The sequence below is a fragment of the Brachyhypopomus gauderio genome, chromosome 10 (genome assembly GCF_052324685.1).
Source record: "Brachyhypopomus gauderio isolate BG-103 chromosome 10, BGAUD_0.2, whole genome shotgun sequence".
NCBI classification, from domain to species: Eukaryota; Metazoa; Chordata; class Actinopteri; order Gymnotiformes; family Hypopomidae; genus Brachyhypopomus; species Brachyhypopomus gauderio.
In genome coordinates this window covers 16,105,630-16,126,525 of record NC_135220.1, presented here as the reverse complement: position 1 = coordinate 16,126,525, position 20,896 = coordinate 16,105,630, and the positions used below count along the sequence as shown (strand labels likewise).

The 20,896-nt window shown below is 44.1% G+C and overlaps 2 protein-coding genes across 6 annotated transcripts in view; both read right to left on the bottom strand.

Moving 5' to 3' along the window:
• The window catches only part of mtus2a (microtubule associated tumor suppressor candidate 2a), a 54,147-nt gene extending 50,509 nt beyond the window's left edge, over nucleotides 1-3,638 (bottom strand). For 3 of the 4 annotated variants that reach the window (XM_077019949.1, XM_077019952.1, XM_077019950.1), the window contains exon 1: nucleotides 3,495-3,638. The gene's annotated coding sequence lies outside the window, so the exon portion shown is untranslated. The remainder of the gene's footprint in view (nucleotides 1-3,494) is intronic. The other variant, XM_077019951.1, reaches the window with a different exon arrangement.
• An 891-nt stretch (nucleotides 3,639-4,529) lies between these two features.
• slc7a1a (solute carrier family 7 member 1a) lies at nucleotides 4,530-20,777 on the bottom strand. Of its 2 annotated transcripts, none has more exons than XM_077019946.1 (12): nucleotides 20,578-20,777; nucleotides 15,274-15,707; nucleotides 14,905-15,063; nucleotides 14,491-14,662; nucleotides 14,111-14,244; nucleotides 11,795-12,017; nucleotides 10,395-10,534; nucleotides 8,008-8,110; nucleotides 7,482-7,687; nucleotides 7,020-7,171; nucleotides 6,794-6,902; nucleotides 4,530-6,513 (listed from the first exon to the last, which is right to left on the bottom strand). In XM_077019946.1, the coding sequence occupies exons 2-12, from the start codon at nucleotides 15,641-15,643 to the stop codon at nucleotides 6,323-6,325; spliced, it is 1,959 nt and encodes a 652-aa protein (XP_076876061.1). In that variant the 5' UTR covers nucleotides 15,644-15,707; nucleotides 20,578-20,777; the 3' UTR covers nucleotides 4,530-6,322. The 2 variants fall into 2 exon arrangements, with proteins under 2 accessions (XP_076876061.1, XP_076876062.1); XM_077019947.1 differs by lacking the exon at nucleotides 10,395-10,534 and adding an exon at nucleotides 9,896-10,032 and having other exon boundaries at nucleotides 4,532-6,513.
• Nucleotides 20,778-20,896: the final 119 nt, after the last annotated feature.

Here is a 20,896-nt window from a genome sequence, read left to right as displayed (position 1 = left end):
ATTTAAGGAATTAGTATGTTCAAAAGCTAATATGTCTGCCAGAGAGAGAGCAGGGAACCATATCATGCATCCCTGATCTGAAGGACTGTAGACCAACGACCAATGGCATGCTGGGAGATCTAAACGGGGTGTGGTGATGGCACATGGGACTGGGGTAGCCCAGGCTGTCCACGGAGAAGTGTGCTTCCATTCATACCAGCAATGTGCATTGCAACACATGCCACACACATGAATCCATTGAACAGAGTGACTGTGTCACATGTTCCAAATGTAGGACGCTCTGCTATGCACAGCCAAATTCTCAACACTGGCCAGTCTGTCTATGTGCAGAGCACTCAGCAATGTTCAGGAACAGACAGGACCTTCAGGGATACATCTACACCAGGCATCTGGATATTGCTAATGCTTATATATGAAAACATCTCAAAATAGACTCGGGGGTTAATAACAGGCAGCTGGGTCTACTGTAATTCAGACGCGAGTTTTACTGGACTTTTTTTTTCATCATATATTTATCTGTTATTTTTAGGAGCAATCACTGACTAAAAACATAACTTCACATTCCAGCAATGAGAGAAGCAAATAAAAAGCAAATATGAAAATGTTTTGGGATTGTGCTGACGTAAGTATACATAGCTAAGTGCTATTTATAATACCCCATTTATAATACACTGAACTCTAGCATTTGTGATTTTAAGAGATGGAGGGACATTGAGGGAGATGATTGAGTGTGTGTTTACCCAAATGCATTTTCACTTCCTGTTCTCATCCTCTTTCATTACGCGTCTGATGAAACGAGGCAGCGCTGGTGAGCTTGCGTTCTGCACAAGCAAGCTTTCATCATGTAGAGATAAGCACAAAATACAAAACTTCGGCTAGCAGAAAAACAGAATGCAGTTCAGCAAACACCACCAGCCAGAGGAACAGCACCATGACATTATGAAATCGATGACTCCTTTCTTACACCAGCAGACATAAGCGTGGAGTCCCAAAATGCTAGAACAGCTCCAGGAGTGGTACATTGGGACGAGGATGTGCTGCTTAATACACACCTACCACAAGAGGGTTTCTGTGGCAAATGTACTCACTTACCTAAATGCTTTACGCCACACAAAACAAGCAGATTGGCAGAAATTAACTCAAGCACAAGAAAGACCTCTATAAAACACGCATGTTTAAAGGGAGCTGTTTGGGAGGGTTTTTATATAATGTAGAGACATATACTGTACATGGTAAAAGTTTCTGATTGTGTAAGATGCTTCTAATTTCCATTTAAACTGGTTAACCTGACATCTCTTGAATCTCAACCATCAAATATCATAAAATCCCTCCATCATCCAGGACACATGGGAGACAAGCATCCAGACTTTTCTCTGTCCTGGCTCCAAGGTGGTGGAATGAACTTCCCTTGTGTGTCCGAACATCGGAGTCACTTGCTGTCTTCAGACACCGACTGAAGACCCACCTCTTTCAAGTGCACTTTGCATAATTATGCTTTGTCTATTGTACTTTATCGTCTCTTTCCTCAGGTATTGTGCATAATTGGGTTATAGGAATTGTTTACTGTCTTTTTCCTCAGGGGATGTGTATATTCAGGTATAATTGTTAGGTATCATTTGACTTTCGTCTAGTGGTTTTTCCAGCTTAGAGTACCTTGTGTTCAGGACTATCTATTCTACCTTGGAGATTCCAAGCAACTACATAGCACTTTTGTAAGTCGCTCTGGATAAGAGCGTCTGCTAAATGCCATAAATGTAAATGTAAAATGGACCTGTCTCACCTCTCCTTTTAATCATCCTAAAACAAACTGAACAGCAATCAGAATTTTGATATTTTGCATCGTTTGACTTGCGATGGAGGAGCAGAGCTTGGAGCTCCAAGAGGTAAACTGCACAAGAGATGAACTCTAGACAAGAATGATGGGGGTGACAGATGGATGGAGGTGGGAATTAGAGGTTCAGGTGTGGGGAGGGAGCGCTACAGTGGGGTAAAAGCCAACAGCAAGCCAACATGAGAACAGAAAACATGCCACTACGGATCTCCCTACAGGATCGGCGGGTCTAGGGAAGAGCAGCTGAGGATCAGATCACGGTGCTTATGGGCATGTGATGTGCTCAGGTGGATTAAACGTGCAGCCAAGAAATGAATCCCCACCATGATGCAACAGACCTCATGTTTTTTTGGATGACAGGATCTATTCCTTTGGTCCTGTGAATATTGACCTCAAAACCCACAACATGCCAGAGTGCAGTTTCTCCTGTAGCCCGCCATGCTGACGGGTCCATCAGGGAACCTTCTGTATCTCCATCGCTCACTTGACGGCCACTGTACAGTGGATTCCACTAACTGGCAGCTGGATCAGAGTTTGAGCACAGAATGGAGCCCTTTAATCTCCCATGATCATTAGCATAACTCAGGAGGGCCATCCTTTTCTTTACAACCTCTCCATCCTCTCCTCTCTCCAGCCTCTCTAGGAATTCAGTTCTCTCACTTGTCAATCAAAGACCCCTGGGACCAACTGCTCATGTGTTGCTGCTCTGTAATAGTTCTGGAGTTCACCCAGACCTGGGTGGCAGGGAAGAATCTGCATTATTAACATGAACAAAATAATACAGTGAAATATGGGGAAAAAGAGCGGTCCACTGGACATGTTCTGGAGTTCACCCAGACCTGGGTGGCAGGGAAGAATCTGCATTATTAACATGAACAAAATAATACAGTGAAATATGGGGAAAAAGAGCGGTCCACTGGACATGTTCCCACACTCTACCACTCTCGGGTTCGTTAGCAGGTCGTTGCGGTCTGTGGCTTTTCGTTTCAAAGGGTTAAGTCCCACATAGACAGCTCTGCTCAATAAAGGACTGAGCGGAATACTTATGAATCTTTATAGGCTTAAACTGCCGTCGTGTTTCTCAGCATCTTACGTGAAAATATATGCGCAGTAAACAATTACGTGATTACGGTTCAGCTAACTTTACCGGTTAGTCAGAGCTGATTTATTGTAAAGCCAAAATAGAGAGAAAAACAATACACTGGATCTCGAGCATCAAATGAGAGGAAGCTTCACCCACCTGAACACTTCTCACAGATGCTAGAACAATTTCAGCCTAATACTAGGTAACTTTGACAGGAAACACCGGCGACGTGTCTGAATCTATTTTTTTTTATTGTGAATATACGCGCATCGGTGTTCAACAGCAACAAAAAGTTAAAACAGCGGCCGCACACGTCTTTGTGTGCCGCTCAGCCTGGACGCGTCGGTACCGTCCAGTCTGTCTGCGTCTAGGGTGAAACAAAGACTTCCAGTATGCGCACATACATACGAACGCAGCCAGCAGCATTTCATCAATTTGCTCCACACAACAAAAGAAGCTTGTGAATACGATGTACTCAATGGTAATCGACTTAATGGTATCAGTATTATTCTATTCATAACGATGCCCTGCACTGGGGGATCCGAACCTGGCGGCTTTGAGCAGTAACTGGTCACTTACCTTCACAAACCTCGGCGTCCTATAAACCCGCTCGTCTCCTGCCCGAGCGCATACGCTCTCCATGGGATGACGGGAGAAAATCCAGACCGGAACGATGCTTGCCGCGAAGCATCTTTTTATTCCTGCCCACCTTCTCTCCTCCAAGGTGTGCGCAGGGCAATGAGACCGCTAGTGGGTCGACAGCGTCCCCCAGCGGTCAAAGAACAAACAACCAGGCAACAGGAGGTAAGTGGAAACTCCTAAACATACAGCCCATACAGGACGGGAGCCTAATGGATCGTAATAAAGAAATATTCACTGGTGGAAAGAGTAATAAAATATTCTTTACTTAAATTTAAACTTTACTTAAGTACAAGTAAATTTACTGGTCTAAAAATCTACTCAAGTTAAAAGTATCTCATTGAAAATGTACTAAAACTAAGTAAAAGTAACTTTAACAGCAGGAGTGTCTCTCTTGTGTAGTGCAGACAGGACAAGGGGATATAAATCTAAAAAATAAACACATTTACAAATTAAAGCGCAAATAAAAAAACGTGGGCAAATGACATTTACAACATTCATGGAGGTATAATACAGAGGTATAATAATACAGAGGTATAATACATATCAGGTATGGAATACACTGCCATACCGCTATAGTATAGTATAATATCGTATAGTATACACTGCCATCTTCTGGTGAAATATACAGTAGCTTTTTTGGACTTTACTTCCATGTTCTGGTGAAATATAAAATGCTATGGTCAACATCAACAATGGCTGCGGTCCCAAAAATTCACGAAAAATCAATATAACGCACTGTAGTCTTATCGTATAATTTGAGCAAAGTCTCTTACTAAACCATAAAAACTATCAGTTTTAAGTACCATAGCAACGGTATAAGTATTTTTAAAACTAACTTACCTCCACATCTAACTTCTCCGACACCATTTTCCTGGTTAAACAAGGGTAAAAAAAAACAAAACAAAACAAACAAACAAAAAAAACACATCTTTTGAGATTTTAGCGCCAGTTTATTCTCCAGCCTATCATTTACTGCAGCAGTTTGCAAAACGCTTTTTTCTTGCCTTTTTCTTTCATTTTAACACAGTAACAGCTATTATTTAAAAGGTAACGAGTTACAATACTTCATGCAAAGAAGACAGATCAATTATCACAAAAAGCTTTATTTACAGCAGTAGCCTACATAAAACAAGGAAAAAACTGTCAAGCTATAGCACAAAACGTAGTTTTTAACCATTTCAAGCGTTTACACTTAATATACAAAATACATAAGAAATGGCATAAACAAGGACGCTTTACAATAGCGAAGAGCTCGTTAGATATTGTAAACATCACATTACACAGGGGGACAATAGATTCACAGCGTGTTGCAAAACTAGCTTTGAAAGTTCAGTCGATGCTAAAGGACTAAGGACTTCAAGGGGAATAAAATGGTGTGAAATACCTCCGCATTAAGAAGCCCAACCATGCGGTTTCCTTTACAAGCTCGTAAGCGTTTAGAGGCGCGTGCTGCAAATGTTTTCAGGACCAGCCCCACAACCAGATTATGGATGACAAACAGCAGTCCTTTTTCATTCATTTATCAATAAACATTTAGCAAAAAAGACTGAAACGTCTCCATCTATATGTTTGTTTTGGCTATTTAAAACATCATTTTGAATTTACAATAATTTTTACTGCAAAGAATATGAACAAATATAATGTACACAATATGTATAGTGCACACTGCAGGTTTTATGTACTGCTTGATTAATAGCTCATGTCAAAAGCGTGATTTTTATATTCTTAAACTACTGTACACAAGGACATGGCCTTTATATGTTCACATAACTGAAATAAGACATGGCATCTCAATTTGTAGGTAAAATGTACTGGGGAAAATGTACTGAAGTAATCACACTACTTTGTACAAACCATTTGATTTAACAAATCAAAATTCTCACTGCACACAAGGGCAGATATTAATATTAAAATTCAAATGTTTATCTCAATGGTAAAAAGAAATGTGAATATCTTCAAATATTCTTCATTCATATAAGCAACACCTGAAACAATAATAAACAGGTTTGTGCTTTTGGAAAACATTGATCACTTGAACACGACCATTTTAGCCCTAAAAGCAACTCTCTTCCAATATTCTCAATCCGAGACTGGCTATAACATAGTAAGCTTGAAAAGCAATACAAGGCAAAGTCTATGAGAAGGAAAAAGTACCCAGAACTATAAGAACACCACTCAGGATACAGAAAGGAAATGCACATTCCGTGTGTGCTTTCTCTACCGCTCCACCAGATGGCAGTAACAGTCCCAAACAGATTATTTTTGTTTTACTTTTTACAGTAATGTAGGATATGTATGCTGTGGCCTTTTTAAACACACTAAACTGGTAAAGCAAACGGTCCCTGAATTTGTTATTTTTATATTTTCTGTAATATTGACTGCTCTGTTAAGACAGTGGTGAATGTGAAATCAGATAATGAATGCAGTTTTAACTTTGCTTTGTCCTGAAGAAGACACTGTCACAATAATTAACAGCACCTCTCCTGACAATTAATACACTTCTCATCTAGAGTAATTGTTATTTGACTCTTTGGTTTCTAAAAATAATTCAAAGCTGGGTACAAATTCCTGAGTTGTCAGAATTCCAGAGGCAAATCACTAGCCAAGAAGAGCCCCTAGCTACATTTCCAGACTTCCTTACAAGGAAGTGAAACAGCTAATCAGCCACAGTGCTGTCTTGCCCAAACTAAGTGCAATAATAGCTTGGGCTCTCTGGCGCCCCCTACAGTCATGGATCAGAGAGGCGGTCGTGCAGGTGCTCTGCTTCAGAACACGCCATCCTCCTCGCTCCTGTCTTCCAGTCTGGTGCAGAGGAAGGCCTCTTTCTCGGGAGACGTGGCATCCCTGTCGTGGGTGCAGATCGATTTACACGTGTCAGATTCCTCATCGGGACTAGAGTGACCCAGAGCACCTTCCGAGCTGTGCCATATACCATAGCCAAAATAGATAGCGAGGCCTGAAACGCAGAGAGACACTGGAGTAAAGTCACCGCCACACATGATCATGTCACTGTAACTGGCTCTACGAAACCAGAGATTTCTACATGCAGTTCTTACCAGTTTCTACTTACTGCCTTTGCATTTTTGCACTGGGTTCATAGTGGGGTATACAGTATAGTAATATACAGCATAAACTATTCAGACCAGAGTGAGAAATACGTTTGAAACATGTGGCAAAAGCAAAATATGGAAAGTTTTGTTGTCAGTGGAAGATGCCGTGTGGGGCGTGACACACACCGATGGACATCCACACGGCGAAACGCATCCACGTCCCCTTGTCCAGCTGCATCATCAGATACACGTTGACAAACATGCTAACCACAGGGAGGAAGGGTAAAAGTGGCACCTGCGAACAGAGGTCAAAGGTCATCATAACAAATAATGCGAAACTATAACACGTCCTCAAATAGACCTCTCCAAATGAGCGGAGGCGGGAAGGTGTGGGCTCGGGCCGGCCACGGACCTTGAATGAGAGTTTGCTTTTGTTCTCTGGCTGTCTCCAGATGATGAGGGTGAGAAGGAGGCAGAAGATGGCCATCACGCTCAAGGTGGAGATGCTCCAGACGCTATGGCCCCCGAGCACAGCCAAAACGCAGAAAGCCAGGATCAGGAAGCCTGCGGCCAACACACTCGTGTGAAAAGTCGCGTGTGAACAGACTGACAAACTGAAATGTTGTGTGCGCTGTTAATGGACTTAGATGACGGTCAGATCATTTTAATTTCAGTTTTACACTTTTACTCTGAGCTGTATGACCAAAAGAACACCCGGTTATGCAATCAGTGATTAATCTTTGGTTGGAACAAAAGCTGTGGATACACACGTCTCCTGGAAACAAACTTATGGGCAACGCAATGCCATTCCGATAATAACAGGCCTAGAAATAGCAGCAGACAGCAATGTCAGCTCTCCTCCCTCATGCCATACCGAGCAGGCTCGCGCAGACGTTGACGACGGAGCCGGACAGGCCAGACGGTTCCGGGTTGTTGGGGGACAGCAGCGTGGCGAGGCTGAATCGCTCCTCCACGCCAGGCAGGATGCCCATGCTCGCCGCACTGAAGGAGTCACGCAGCTCCAGCTCCTCGTGCGTGTTGGCCATGTGGTACGCAGTAGAAGGGCTGTCCGGCTGATACCTGAAACCCCAGCACACACTTAGACTCTGTGCCCCCCCTCCCCCGCCAGCAAAGTGGGCCACTGTGTTTAAGCAGGACGAATGTGGTGCATTTCTAGGTACGTTTTGTATGATTTTGCAAAACATTTTCAGGCTAAAAAGACACAAGAAATATTCTAGTTGATGATTGTTGATCTTGTGCTACCTTGTGGTGATGATATAATATTGTCTTTAACCATTCCTTTATAAAAATCCTCAAACATAGCCTGTGTTCCTTTCACACTCCAGAAGAGTATTTACTGGTGCATCAGGGCGTGTGTGTGTGCGTGGGAGCAGGCTCACCTGAGCACCAGTACACAAGCGGCAACCAGGGTGTAAGCCAGGAGTGTGCCAATAGACATGAGGTCCACCAGATCCTTTAGGTCGAACAGGAAAGCCATGATGGCTGCCAGGACAGTGCAGGGAAGGTGCAGGTGGAGACACACACGAAACACACGCAACGCTTAGTCCAGAGGAGGAGTGCTCGTGCCCACGGCTCACCCTCTGGGCCCACACTCATCCACACAACATCTACAGTACTGAAACAGCTCAGGACATTTGTTTACTGGTAAAATGGAGTCATCAAAATGAATCATTATCAGTCTTATTACAAGCCTTATTACAATCAGAAATAACATTTTCCATAATGAATAAACATTTCTGCCACCACAAACTGTGTTTCTGGATAAACAGAAATCTATTAATAGCGTTCCATGTCATCAAGTGTCACCGGCAACATTTTCTAGAGTACATATCATCATTAATGTCTATAGTAAATTGCCCTTATGAGGTTCCAAGGATTGGGAACACCAGTAAAATCCAGCAAAAAGCTGTGCAGTGCCCAGAAAAGGGCAGAGTGGGTGACCTTGTCTTTATCTTTGTTTCCTTTTGACTGTAATGTCATGGAACACAACTGTCCATGCTGCGTAGCAGTTTCCAAGGAACTGCATTAGCTCACAGTATAAAGCTTCAGCACTGAACATAAAAACAGCATGAATCACTAATGTATAATGCAAGCTATAACGTATATTAATTTTGAGTAATACATTAAGGAACCCCTGACATCATATCTTTTTTCATAAAAAATACAGACTTCTTTAACAAACAATATGCACAATATTTTATAGTGCCATATATTTTTCTTAACAAATGTTTTAATCAGTTAAGGTTATCGATGGAAAATGTACGTTATACATTTATTACATTTATTGGCAATAACATTAATCAAACCTTTTCTGAAGCGGCTAATCAGACCTGGGCCGTTGGTGAGAGAAGACGCACTGGTACATTAGCTACATTTTGTTCATTTTTTTATGGGGCCCAAATCCCTGGTGGCACCCCTCGGTGGAAGATGTTTTTGGGCCAATTCTATACCCAAATGGCTCTGGATTGTATATTTTTGGATGGCTTCGCTGAACGCTGTCTCAGTGGTGGTAAAGGTTGAGACCGTGACTTTACCCATTCTAAAATGTCAGTTCTGATTTTATCATTCTGTGATGTTGATCTGATCCTGTTTTGAATCAATGTCATGTTAACAGCTATCCAAAAAAATCTAAACTTTTGTCTCATCTGTGCAAACTACAGAACATCCAGTTTGTTATCGAATTCAAAGTCACTGTCAAGTTCAACCAGTGCAGATCCTTAGTTTAAACTTTAAGGTTCTTCATCAGGGGTGTGAGGGTGTTCTGAGTGTTCATGCACTTATTTTGTTGCCTTATGTAAGCTGATTGTGAAATGAAGATTTTAGAAAACCTTTTGTAAACTTATACTGATTAAAAAACCCTTCCATTGAGGTACTTTAAAATTAAAATCGAGCCAATCTACACCGAAAGAAAATTCAATAGTTAAGAGCAGATTACCAAAATTATATAATTTTGGGCTGACCTGATGGACACCTGAACTGATTAGAAGATTCTGACTTTAAATGAGCATCTTTCTAAAAGATCATCTTAAACATTTACATATTTTTCCATCAGTGACCTTCAACTGGTGGTTCAACAAAGACCTGGCACTATGAAATATTGTGTGTTTAATTTTAATTCAAACTCATTATTAGATCATTCCAAGGGTTCATAACATATTTCCCACAGTTGTGATGTTGTTTGTGGTGTAAACTGTAAGGCAGTTAGCTCCGTCACTATGACTACAAGAGCAGGTGTCCCACGTTCGCTGTGGCGCTCTCTGTCCTTACCGGACATGACCCCTGCGGCCACCGTGGCAACGATGGGCGTCTTCCTCTCGCTCACGTTGGCCAGAAAAGAGAAGAGGAGACCGTCTCGGGCCATGGCAAATACGATACGTGGGAGAGGGAACATGGAACCCAGGAGACTGGGCATGGGAAAATGGGGGTGTGGGGAGTGCAGGGGTGGGGGGTAATTGGGGGGGAGGGGGTTGGGCGGAAATGTACATCATGGTAGACAAAACAAAAACAGAAAGGTGAGCAGAAATAAAAAAATAGGCATGGGGACATGGAGTCGACCATTTGCAAACATGCCTTCAGGTGGTAAAAACGTTCTGACCCACCCAAAAGGAAAAACAAACAGATAACAGACCCCCCCCCCCCCCAACCCCGCACCAACTACACACACCTAGGTACTGTATGCACATTGACAGTCAGGGCACAGCAGTGTCACTAGACTGACTCAAACACAAGGCCAGTATGTGTTAGTAGTGTTAAGAGCCATTCTCACCTGCCACAAGCCCTGACGTTATAGTAGCAGGTAAGGGGGTTTTGGTTTTCGGGCTTATTTCGGCCATGTATTTGAAGAGCAGCCCGTCGTCTGCCATTGCCCATAAGACCCGGGGCGTTGGGAACATGGCACCAATCAGGCTGGCATGAGAGATGAGGGAGGAGAAACAGGCCATGCCATGCAAGTCAAAGAGTGACAAATTGCATTTCCTGTCCTATGGTACAGTGCATTGACAGTCAGTGATGAAACCCAACCAGCAGGTGGCATTGCTGCTGGTTTCATCAGTGTAGCGCCACAGACCCATACCCATACACATCGTTCATGGCACAAATGCCACAAACAACCACCCACCCACTCTGACACATAACAAATAAATGACTAGATTACTCAGCACAGAAATACAGAAAAGACATACAGACATACAGGGCTGGTATCTCTGGTGTCTCAACATTCAAAGAGCTAGACTTCATAAAATGACCACAAATGATCTAGTAGTAACAGCTTTGTACTTCATGCCAGTTCTGGAAGGTTTAACACAGGCCTCATGCAACAGCCCTCATGCAACAGTAACATCAGTGGTTAATGTATAACGAAAAAACACATGTTTTAAATGTAACTTGATTTCATAGAACTGTAGAGCATTTCATAGAACTGGTTCAAGAGAGTGTTTAAGAGGAACTCCATACATTGCTCGAATCTAAAATAAAGTAGTAATACTTAACAGTTCAACCTCTATAGCGTTCCCTAAATACTGGAAAGATTTGTGGCTGGTGTTTGGCATCATTACCACACTTGGCACTGAATTACTTCCATTTACATAACTGTGATTTATGTCTCAACTCTGCCTGCCATATTTCACTGCATATTTTTAGAAAACATCTCATATGTTCATCCTAGGACAGATATATACACGTACAGCAGAATTCACGCATGCAATGAGAGCAGGGCCCCATCCCAGTCTCCTCCTTCTGTCCTCTCCAAGCTCCGCCCACCAAACAGGCCCCGCCCACCAAGCAGATCAAAGGCCAGGCCACGTTTTTCTCATTAGCAGAAAGACTGCAACAAATTCGCTTGTAAATATGTCATATACGAAATCCCTTCTGCAGCGTGGCAACAAAATAAACAGAGGACGTGTGTCCCCATAAAGTACCATGAAACAGATCGGACTTTAAAAAGGGTGACCGGAACCATCCAAAAATACAAAAAAAAACACCTGGCTCTTTTTCAAATTTGTAGGACATTTGGCCACAAATGGGGGCATTTGGCCATAAGTGATTACAGAGAAGACCGTAATCTCCTGAAACAAGGAGGAGAAGAAGGAGGAGAGGAAGAGGGGTGGTGGTGCCAAAACCTCGCAACCTCCATGGTCCCTGCACGCGGCGTGTGGTGTGGGCGCCTACCTGGTGGAGAGGGCGCAGAGGGAGCCCACAGCCACGGCGTAGGTGGCACCATCCCAGCCCACGTACTTAAAGGCCACGGGCAGCGGGCTGTTCTTGTCCAGCATGTAGTACGGCATCATCATGGTGAGGGCGGCAGACACGCCAAAGTACGCCACGAAGCAAATGAGGAGAGAGGAGACGATCCCGATGGGAATGGCCCTCTGGGGGTTCTTCACCTCCTCACCTAGGAAGACATTTAAGTGACGTATGTGCAAAAAAAAACAACCCGGAATGTTCTTACTGGCGTAGCAGGTCATAAAAGAAATAAAACGAGACGGTGAGTATGGCACTATGCAGTATGGGGGTTATGTATGGAGGAGCGATTGTGATTTGATTCAGCTGAAGCACACACACATGTGCAGAGTCCAGAACGGCTGCCGTTCTCTTCTGGACGTGTCATGAAGATCCAGCCAGTCAGGGTTGGAATTCAGCTGGTTTACATCACTTCAGTGGGTAGCTGCCACACCAGCTCCTAGCACAAAATGATCTTTCCAAAGCGATCAGAGCTCAAACATCCCGACAGTAGGCTACTCTCACTAAAGCTCTGTGCAGGAGGACGATGGAGGGGAAAGTGGCCATTTTATGGGGAAGTTGGAGAGTCACCATTCTACTTATTTTGCTATTAATCAAATTTTACAAAATCTAAAATTATTTCACAGCATTAAATCTTGACAAAGGACTTGTGCTACAGGTCTTCACTCATGGAATCTACAGGTCTTCACTCATGGAGTCTACAGGTCTTCACTCATGGTGTCTACAGGTCTTCGCCCATGGAGTCTACAGGTCTTCGTCCATGGAGTCTACAGGTCTTCGCCCATGGAGTCTACAGGTCTATGCCCATGGAGTCTACAGGTCTTCACCCATGGGGTCTACAGGTCTTCGCCCATGGAGTCTACAGGTCTTCGCCCATGGAGTCTACAGGTCTTCGCCCATGGAGTCTACAGGTCTTCGCCCATGGAGTCTACAGGTCTTTGCCCATGGAGTCTACAGGTCTTCGCCCATGGAGTCTACAGGTCTTCACCCATGGAGTCTACAGGTCTTCGCCCATGGAGTCTACAGGTCTTCGCCCATGGAGTCTACAGGTCTTCACCCATGGAGGCATGAAGGTCATGAGACAGTAAAAGAAGAGACTACAGATTCTCAAAACACATCTGCTACCTCAAGTGAAAAGGCCAGTTCAGTATTAATCTCTGTTTATCAAGCATGCACCATGCTGCCCTTCCTGGAGGCCTCAGCTCCTCTCCAACATACATCTGGCCTTCTGTGCTAAAAGACAAACGTTCCCACACAAAGAAGCGACATAGTGATCAGCTAGACTCTGTGGACACAGAAGCCTTTGATGGAGACACTTGGAATTCAACAGGACTATGTAATAATAAATTAACCATTGTCAATTTTAGATCTCTTGACATATGTTTGTTTTTCTATTGGTCTTAATGCTGTGCTATTTCCTAAGATGTACAACATTAGGCTCAACCTAATTATGGGAAAACCCAAATCTTTATTAATATCTAAGTGAGAATAAGGTCAGTGAGAAATTCACTACAAACATGTAGTGAAAACAGTAATAACCTTTGATAGTGAGTGACTCAGAACATCTCGATGTCTGTTGATATGTAATGCATGTGACACTAAGATGGTCTGGAAAGCCAAAGAAGGGTCTGTGTGGCTGTATTCTGCTGCCCAGTCTGTAGTACAACCTTTTTCGCTCTAGATGTTGTGAAGCATGGATGCCAATAAATTCTAGCCAAAATGACAAAGCCCATGTGCAAGGCAGAATACGTTTATAAAATGGAGCTGAGTGTGGGGGTGGGTTTATGGAGCCGTCCTAAACACGCCAGGTCTCTCTGGCGAGCAACACATGCACAGCCACCTGTAAAACAGCTTCCTCCAATCAGAGGGTGGAAAACATAGGGGTGTATACAGTGAAGGTTGTGACATAGGGGTGGGAGGAGGGGGGGGGTTAGAAATCGCTGGGAGAAAGTATCAGGTGGAGTCAGTTACAATCATGCCACAACCTTCACACGTACCTCCAGCTATGGTTGGAAGGTCAGAGACCAGTGCAAGCGGAGCGCAAACATGTACTGTGGAGCCCACTAGCACCATTTACACCTCTCTGGTGCAGTAATAACATTCCGGCAGCTTCCGCCGGTCCCTCACAGACATCTCACAGACATTAGTTTAACAAACACGGGGCACCACAAACGGCACTGCTGGGCATCTAATGGGCACGGGGTGAACGCCCACACCTGCACTGCCCGTCGTGAACACGCTCACCTGTTGTGGCGATGCAGTCGAAGCCCACAAAGGCGTAGAAGCAGGTGGCGGCCCCCGACAGGACGCCGCTGAGGCCAAAAGGCATGAAGCCGCCCGCACCCAGACTCTCTGGCGACACCTCAGGCTCCGACATGCTGTTCAGGATGGGAAAGACCAGAACATGAAGATGTTCTGCTTGTTATTCTTAAAAGCAGGGGCCATATGAGATACCAATGATCATAATACTGTGTACATAATACACAGCTACCCAGTGGCCCACCACCAAACGCTTCCTTTCATCACTCAATCAGCTGTAAACTTGCTGATAAATTCGTTAGGCAACACATGCTGTGAAGGAGTTCGATGAAGACGAGAAGCGGAGGTGCATGCTTGCCGCTCACTTGAAACCCGAGGAGTTGGTTCTGTTCAGCACCTCCTCGGGGACCAGGTGCCAGTTCTTGAGCGTGCCTTTGACCAGGCCCGACAGCACCATGAACAGCAACACCAGGACGTTAACGCAAGTGAACACCTTGTTCACCATGGCGGACTCCTTCACCCCGAAAGCCAGCAAGCCTAGGATGGCAGAAGGCAATTGGAAAACAATACATATCTGTCCAAGTCACAACGGCTATTTCACCATTTCCGCTCATGTTTATTATCAGCAGTGAAATTACATTCATAACATTGCTGTTTGTATAATCCGACACCCGCTCTACAGCTTTTCGGCGAAAATAAACGTGCCCGGAGCACGTGAGGGACAGGGTTTCAGGAATGACTGTCCCCGTCTGTGAGGGGCGAGGAGTCCCTGACGGTACCTGAGAGACACATGATGATGGCCACAGCAAACATGTCCGGGTATTCAGCCAGCACGCCCGGAGCGTCCATGCTCATGTACTGCCGACAGAAGTGCTCGATGTGTCTGCCGATCAGCCCGTCGAAAGTGGCGCTCCAAGCCCGAGCCACGCTGGACGTACCTTTGTCCAGCAGAGAGGACATAGAATAACTGACCTTTGCATTGGAACTGCTTGTTTGATAAGTATAACAACATTTTATTACAGAGAGACAATAATCAAGTGAGACGGAATCAGAAAATAGGCTTAATAAAAAGAAATGGTTCATTTTATGAAGCATTACTTCATATTCAGTCACCGGTTGATACATACAGCATCTGTGTGAGGTCTTACCAATGATGTAGGAGAGGATCAGATTCCAGCCAGTGATAAAGGCCCAGAGCTCGCCCACGGTCACGTAGCTGTAGAGATACGCTGAGCCCGTCCTGGGTACCCGGGCACCAAACTCAGCGTAGCACAGACCGGCCAGCACCGAGGCCAGAGCGGCGATGAGGAAAGAGAGCACGATGGCGGGCCCGGCGTTCTGCCGTGCCACTGCCCCGGCGAGCACGTAGACGCCGGCGCCGAGCGTGCTGCCCACGCCCAGCGCCACCAGGTCGAAGGTGTTGAGGCAGCGGGCCAGACGGGAGTCGTCAGAGCTGCAGTCCACGACCTTCACGCGCAGGAGCTGCTTGCCAAAGCCCAGGAGCTTCTGTAAAACCATGTTGTGTGCTGATCCCGTCTACGCCAGGCCTGATCGGATCTCTCACTTCACCCGTGTAGTCGATCTAAGGGAGCAGAAGAACATGACTAATGGCAGATGCTGTGTGGAGGTTTAACACTTTGGCTGACGAAGAAATGACCTTCCTGTGCTAGATACCAGAGTTTTTTGTGGTCCTTGAGTTATTGTGATATTGTGTTTGTTGTGTTTCTAACTCACTTTGTTGTGATCGTCAGCTTTTCTGACATACGACTGTTTGATCTAATTTTTCACCCATTACACCCATTTGCCGTACAGCGCTGAAGCGAAACAAACACGTCGTCCTTCTAGGTCTGAAGGATGCCGAGAAAGAAGAACGCAGCTGCACAAATTCCAGCTCTGTCAGAATCACTTCTCACCAGCGCAACGCCATTCACGTCCATTCACGCAAGATGGCAGGGAGCGCGCAAACAATCCTCCCAGCGGGAGAATGTACCTCACAAGCACTTACGGAACAGTCAGGAGCTCTGAGCCACTGACACCAGCTCTGATTGGTGGAGAAGAACCCTGCAGAAAACGCAGCGCCAGCTGGATTATATCACCACCAAACTCTCTGACTACAATACCCACTGTACACAAAGGCAATCTGAGGGCTTGAATGCCTTGAGCGTTGCACTGTTTCCTGCAGGATTGGGCAACGTGGAAAGATCCATTACGTTGAACAGTTCACCAAGGCGGAGGGCCCACAGAGGCTGGTCTGTCCTGTTCTGAGACATTCACTACTCTACGTACCGATGTGGCCAGAGACACGAGAGTACTGCTTGTATACAATGACAAAGCAGGAAGGACAGAAAAAACATTTTGTTATTTAATTATATCTAGATGTAATTTACAATTAGTTTTAATAGGTTACACTTGCAACATAATAATAAATAAACAAACGATTGTAGGAAAACAGCAAGTAAGTTGTGAGAAGAGTTTTTAAAATAGGCTACTTGTTGGGTGTCATATCCACAGCAAGAACATTTCTTTATTTTCTTTATTACATCTTGATGAAGAGAAGATTAACAAATGTTGGATAGTAAAACAACTGTCATCATTGTGTGACACAGCGGTCCCTTGGACCATATCTGAAGTATCATATCTGTACACATATCTGAATCTGTGTATATCATGCCATAACCTTAGTGGAAAGTTCCGCTGTCGAGGAGGTGATGACCTTCTTGGTTTTCTCCTGGGGGCCAATATATCCTATTTGTCCCTTCACATGCAGCCAGCTCCACAATAGGCTACTCATAGGTTGAAAATAGGTCAGACGTGTCAGTGCCATGCACCATAAGAATCTCTCTCTCTCACTTTAACAGCACGTTAGGCAGACATGCACAGTGTGGTCTGGCCACAGCCTGCCTGTGAACACGCAGTCACACTCTTTCACCCAGTTTTACAAACTTCTGGTGTGACGTAATGCCAGAGGCACCACACTGAAATTCGACTGGGGCTCTAATTCAGTAAATCCCTGCAGCTGCTCCGTCAGACCATTACAAAGGAGGCGCTCGAGACTTCAGCAGCCACAACAAGGTTCCTGTTAATGCTACCGGTTAAAGTAGACATCGCCACATCTGCAGAAAAATGCAAATCCCACACTTAGGCCAAACGGCAGCTATCTGAATTAATGGTACTCATGATTCAGCTGCACCGGGCTCACAGAAATATATCTAATAGTGTCTTGTCCAGAAGGGTGGAGTCAAGGTCCCAAGGGCCACTAGTATAGAAACAAGGAGCAAACAGGGGTTACAGCAGCACGTGCATCACCTGCTGGAAGACAGACAGGCTAGCCAATCACTGAAGCTCTGCCTGTACACACCTCCCTCACACTCCCACCATCCACCTACAAATAGAACACTGGCACATCACATGGACCAAATATTCCAGACAGACTATGTGTGTTTGCCCACGTGCTCGTGCATCTGCTAACATCTGAAACCCTTCTGAGAAATTGCAAATGCCCCGTGTTCACATTGCCCACCTGGATGGCACACAGTTGCTGGACTCCACACCTGGAAAAGAGATTGGGAATGCACCCCCATCAGAAATCCCCTGGCCTTACTAAAATCGAATATCTGAAATATTTTCATGTTCACTGCATTTTTTATGGAGTCAGTGTGTCACTGAAAGCGAAGAGGGCCAATAGCAGGCCAGTGCTGTGCCAGATAGCTCCACCCACACACTCGAGAGCACAAAACACCCCATGACATTCCACTAAGGTGATATGAGGGGCTATGTGTGGCATCTGTGTGTAGAGAGCATGGAAAAACATGAGGAATATAAATCAATTCAGATGCACTCCGGCTGGGCGGTGGAACAGGCTTGTGTAGGGTACACAACATCTTCAGCCAGGGCAACCTGCGTACCTAAAACACATGCACATGTGCGCACACACAGTCTGGCTAAATTAGGTTGGTGGGAAGAGCAGGGGTGTGGAGCTCTGTTCACCAATCACTGTTCTAGGTTCTGTTATGGTGTTCGTCAACCATCACATGATTTCGCTTGGGTCACTTTGAAGAATTCTAAACATGCAAATAAAATCGTAATTATTGCTACTGTTTTGTCCTGAAGCTGTAAATCAATCATTCTCAGTACTGAAAGAAGGAAGTATTAAACGGTATTGCAACAAACTTAAAGTTAAAAGCTATTGTAATGTTGTATTCTCAGAAAAAAGGGGGCGTGCCTCTTATAGGTGATTTCCCCCACCCGCCCCCCAACACTTCACAGTCCTGGTTGGTTAGAGACGTCTGTCCTCAGCCTTGTGAGCGAACATTATACACTTCTACATAACAGTTGTCATTTTGATCAGGATCTGCTGTACATAGTATAAATCTTTAGGTATGTGTGCATGTGGCCTGCTAGCTTTACTTTTGAAACCTTTGTTAACCTTTACATTCACAAACCAACACACGCCGTATCATGACATGGTGTAAATATCCCTGCAGCAATGAAGATACATGTTTAACACCCTTTCAAATATCATATAAAACTTTCATTACAGTAATGATGAAAGCACCTGATGTAATCTTTGAGTACCTGTAATTATGAGTCAAGCCGAAGTTACAATACACAAACCATGAACCAAAACAAACATGCAAAGCCCTGAAACAGAGTTAATGTCCAGACCAGGGCAGCTGTGGCAAGGTCACATCCGTCTGAATGTCCACTAGGACTTAAGCCAACAGGCTACACCAGGTCCAGGTCAGAGTCTCCCCATGCTTCTGATGGAGAGCGTCAGGTGACTTTCAGGGTGGCAGTAGCTCACACAGTGACTTGTTTCTGGAAAGCTTCTTTGAGTAATGAAGTGCTCACCACTAGTGCAAGTATTAACAAGGACACATAATGGACGAAGCACTGACTGTTTTTATGAGCAGCGTGTTAAAATATTAGCGAGCCTGTCAGCACTAGAAGAATTCCTGAGCTATGGTGGTGAAGGAAAAATAGGCTGATATGTGACACAATAAAGAAGCAATCAACTATGAATTGATTCACTGGGCATCTAGATAAAACATATATAGACACTGATTTACTTGCACCACCTAATAAAGTCACACCCATTTGTCTACACAGCAGGGCCTAATACCACCCATGCATGTAGTTCAGCTCGGAGCATGTCCAGTCCAAATATCAGTTTAGGAGAAATATTGAAATTCCACAGAAATAGTGAAAATACATAAAACAACCCCAAGATCAAGAGGGCTGCACAAGAATGAGCCTGCAAAATATGCTATGTAGTGCTCTTGCAAACATATACTAGACATAGATTTAGACCCCAAACTAAAAAGTTCAGTTTAGAACCCATGTAGTGCATGAGTTAAACACGCAGTTTTGACTCTGTTATGTTTTTTAGAGCTGAGGATCAGGGAAAGACTGGTTTCCACACCCCCACCCCCCTCGGGATTCAGGTCTGACATCCTAGCAACTTTCCTGTAGAAGCATTTTACTGCCTCCAATTAGACCGGTTAACATTACACTTAACATAGAGTATGGAGAAGTGGAACCGTTTTGTGTTGGCATACTACTGTAGGACCCTAACCCTAACTCTACTTTCAGATGAGAAGAATATTTGGTCATTTCTGTCCATCTTAAGTCCAAACATCAAAACGAATCATTTTAAAGAGACCGCTCACCACACACTAAAACCCAGTGCTTGTTTGTGGACAAAATAAGGGGAATGTCAGATCTTTCGACGTTGAACTCGTAATCATGAATGGACAGTACACATGAGGGAAGGTGGGAAGGCCATACAACTACAATAATATTTATACACAAAACAGAACCGCGTCAGTCCTGCCTGCACACGCACTCACTAGTGTTTACATACGTACAGTATTACTAAGCAGAATTTTGTAGTGAATGTAATTATAGTGAATAATATCACGTGTTTAATGACGTATTTGAACACAAGACAATATATATTTTTTTTTATTCAGAGTCGCTGAAATTATAACTTTTCCATTCTGAACGACTTGACCCATTACCGTTAAGCACAGCTAGCTTGGTTCGCTAGCTAATGTTTCTGCCAGAGCTTCTTGGGCGAACACTTTCGTGTCAACAAAAAAAGTTAACTAAAAAACTGTAACATTATTAAAGTTATGAAAAGAACTTGCTTCCTTACTTAATTCTTACGCTTCATCAATTAGTCATACAAATAGTGATCAAGTCTCTTTACTGCTGTTGTCTTCAGGTCCACTTCTATAGGGAGGCTCAACACCCTGCACACCCACGTCCCCGTTTACACTACACAACTGGAGCGATTAAAAACGGATCCGACCACCAGACTCACATACCAAACTATTGAAGTCACGCAGGAACTATACACTATCGATTATGCATTTATAAATTACAACAAAGTTTTTTCTCATAAAAGTAGAATGCCAAACCTTCATTTTTAATAGCTTTAACAGGCTTACCTTGAAACTGACTTGTGTGACGTAAAAATCGGATTATTTTCCAATCTAGCGATATTTTCTGTAAGACACTGCACAGGCAGGATAATTAGTATTTTTTGTAGTTATCCCTCTTCAGTCAGGCAATGCAACGTGGGTTTCTAACCTTCTTGGCAGGTGCTGAGAGAAGTGTGATTTAAAAGGAGTCGTGTTGGGTTGCAGCTATTAACGTTTTTAGGGAGCGTACTCCACGAACTCCTCCCCAACGTTACCATTTGTTCGCTCAATATTGTGAGCCATGTCATACGCAAAGTTTAGTATAAACGTGCAGTTAAATAAAAAA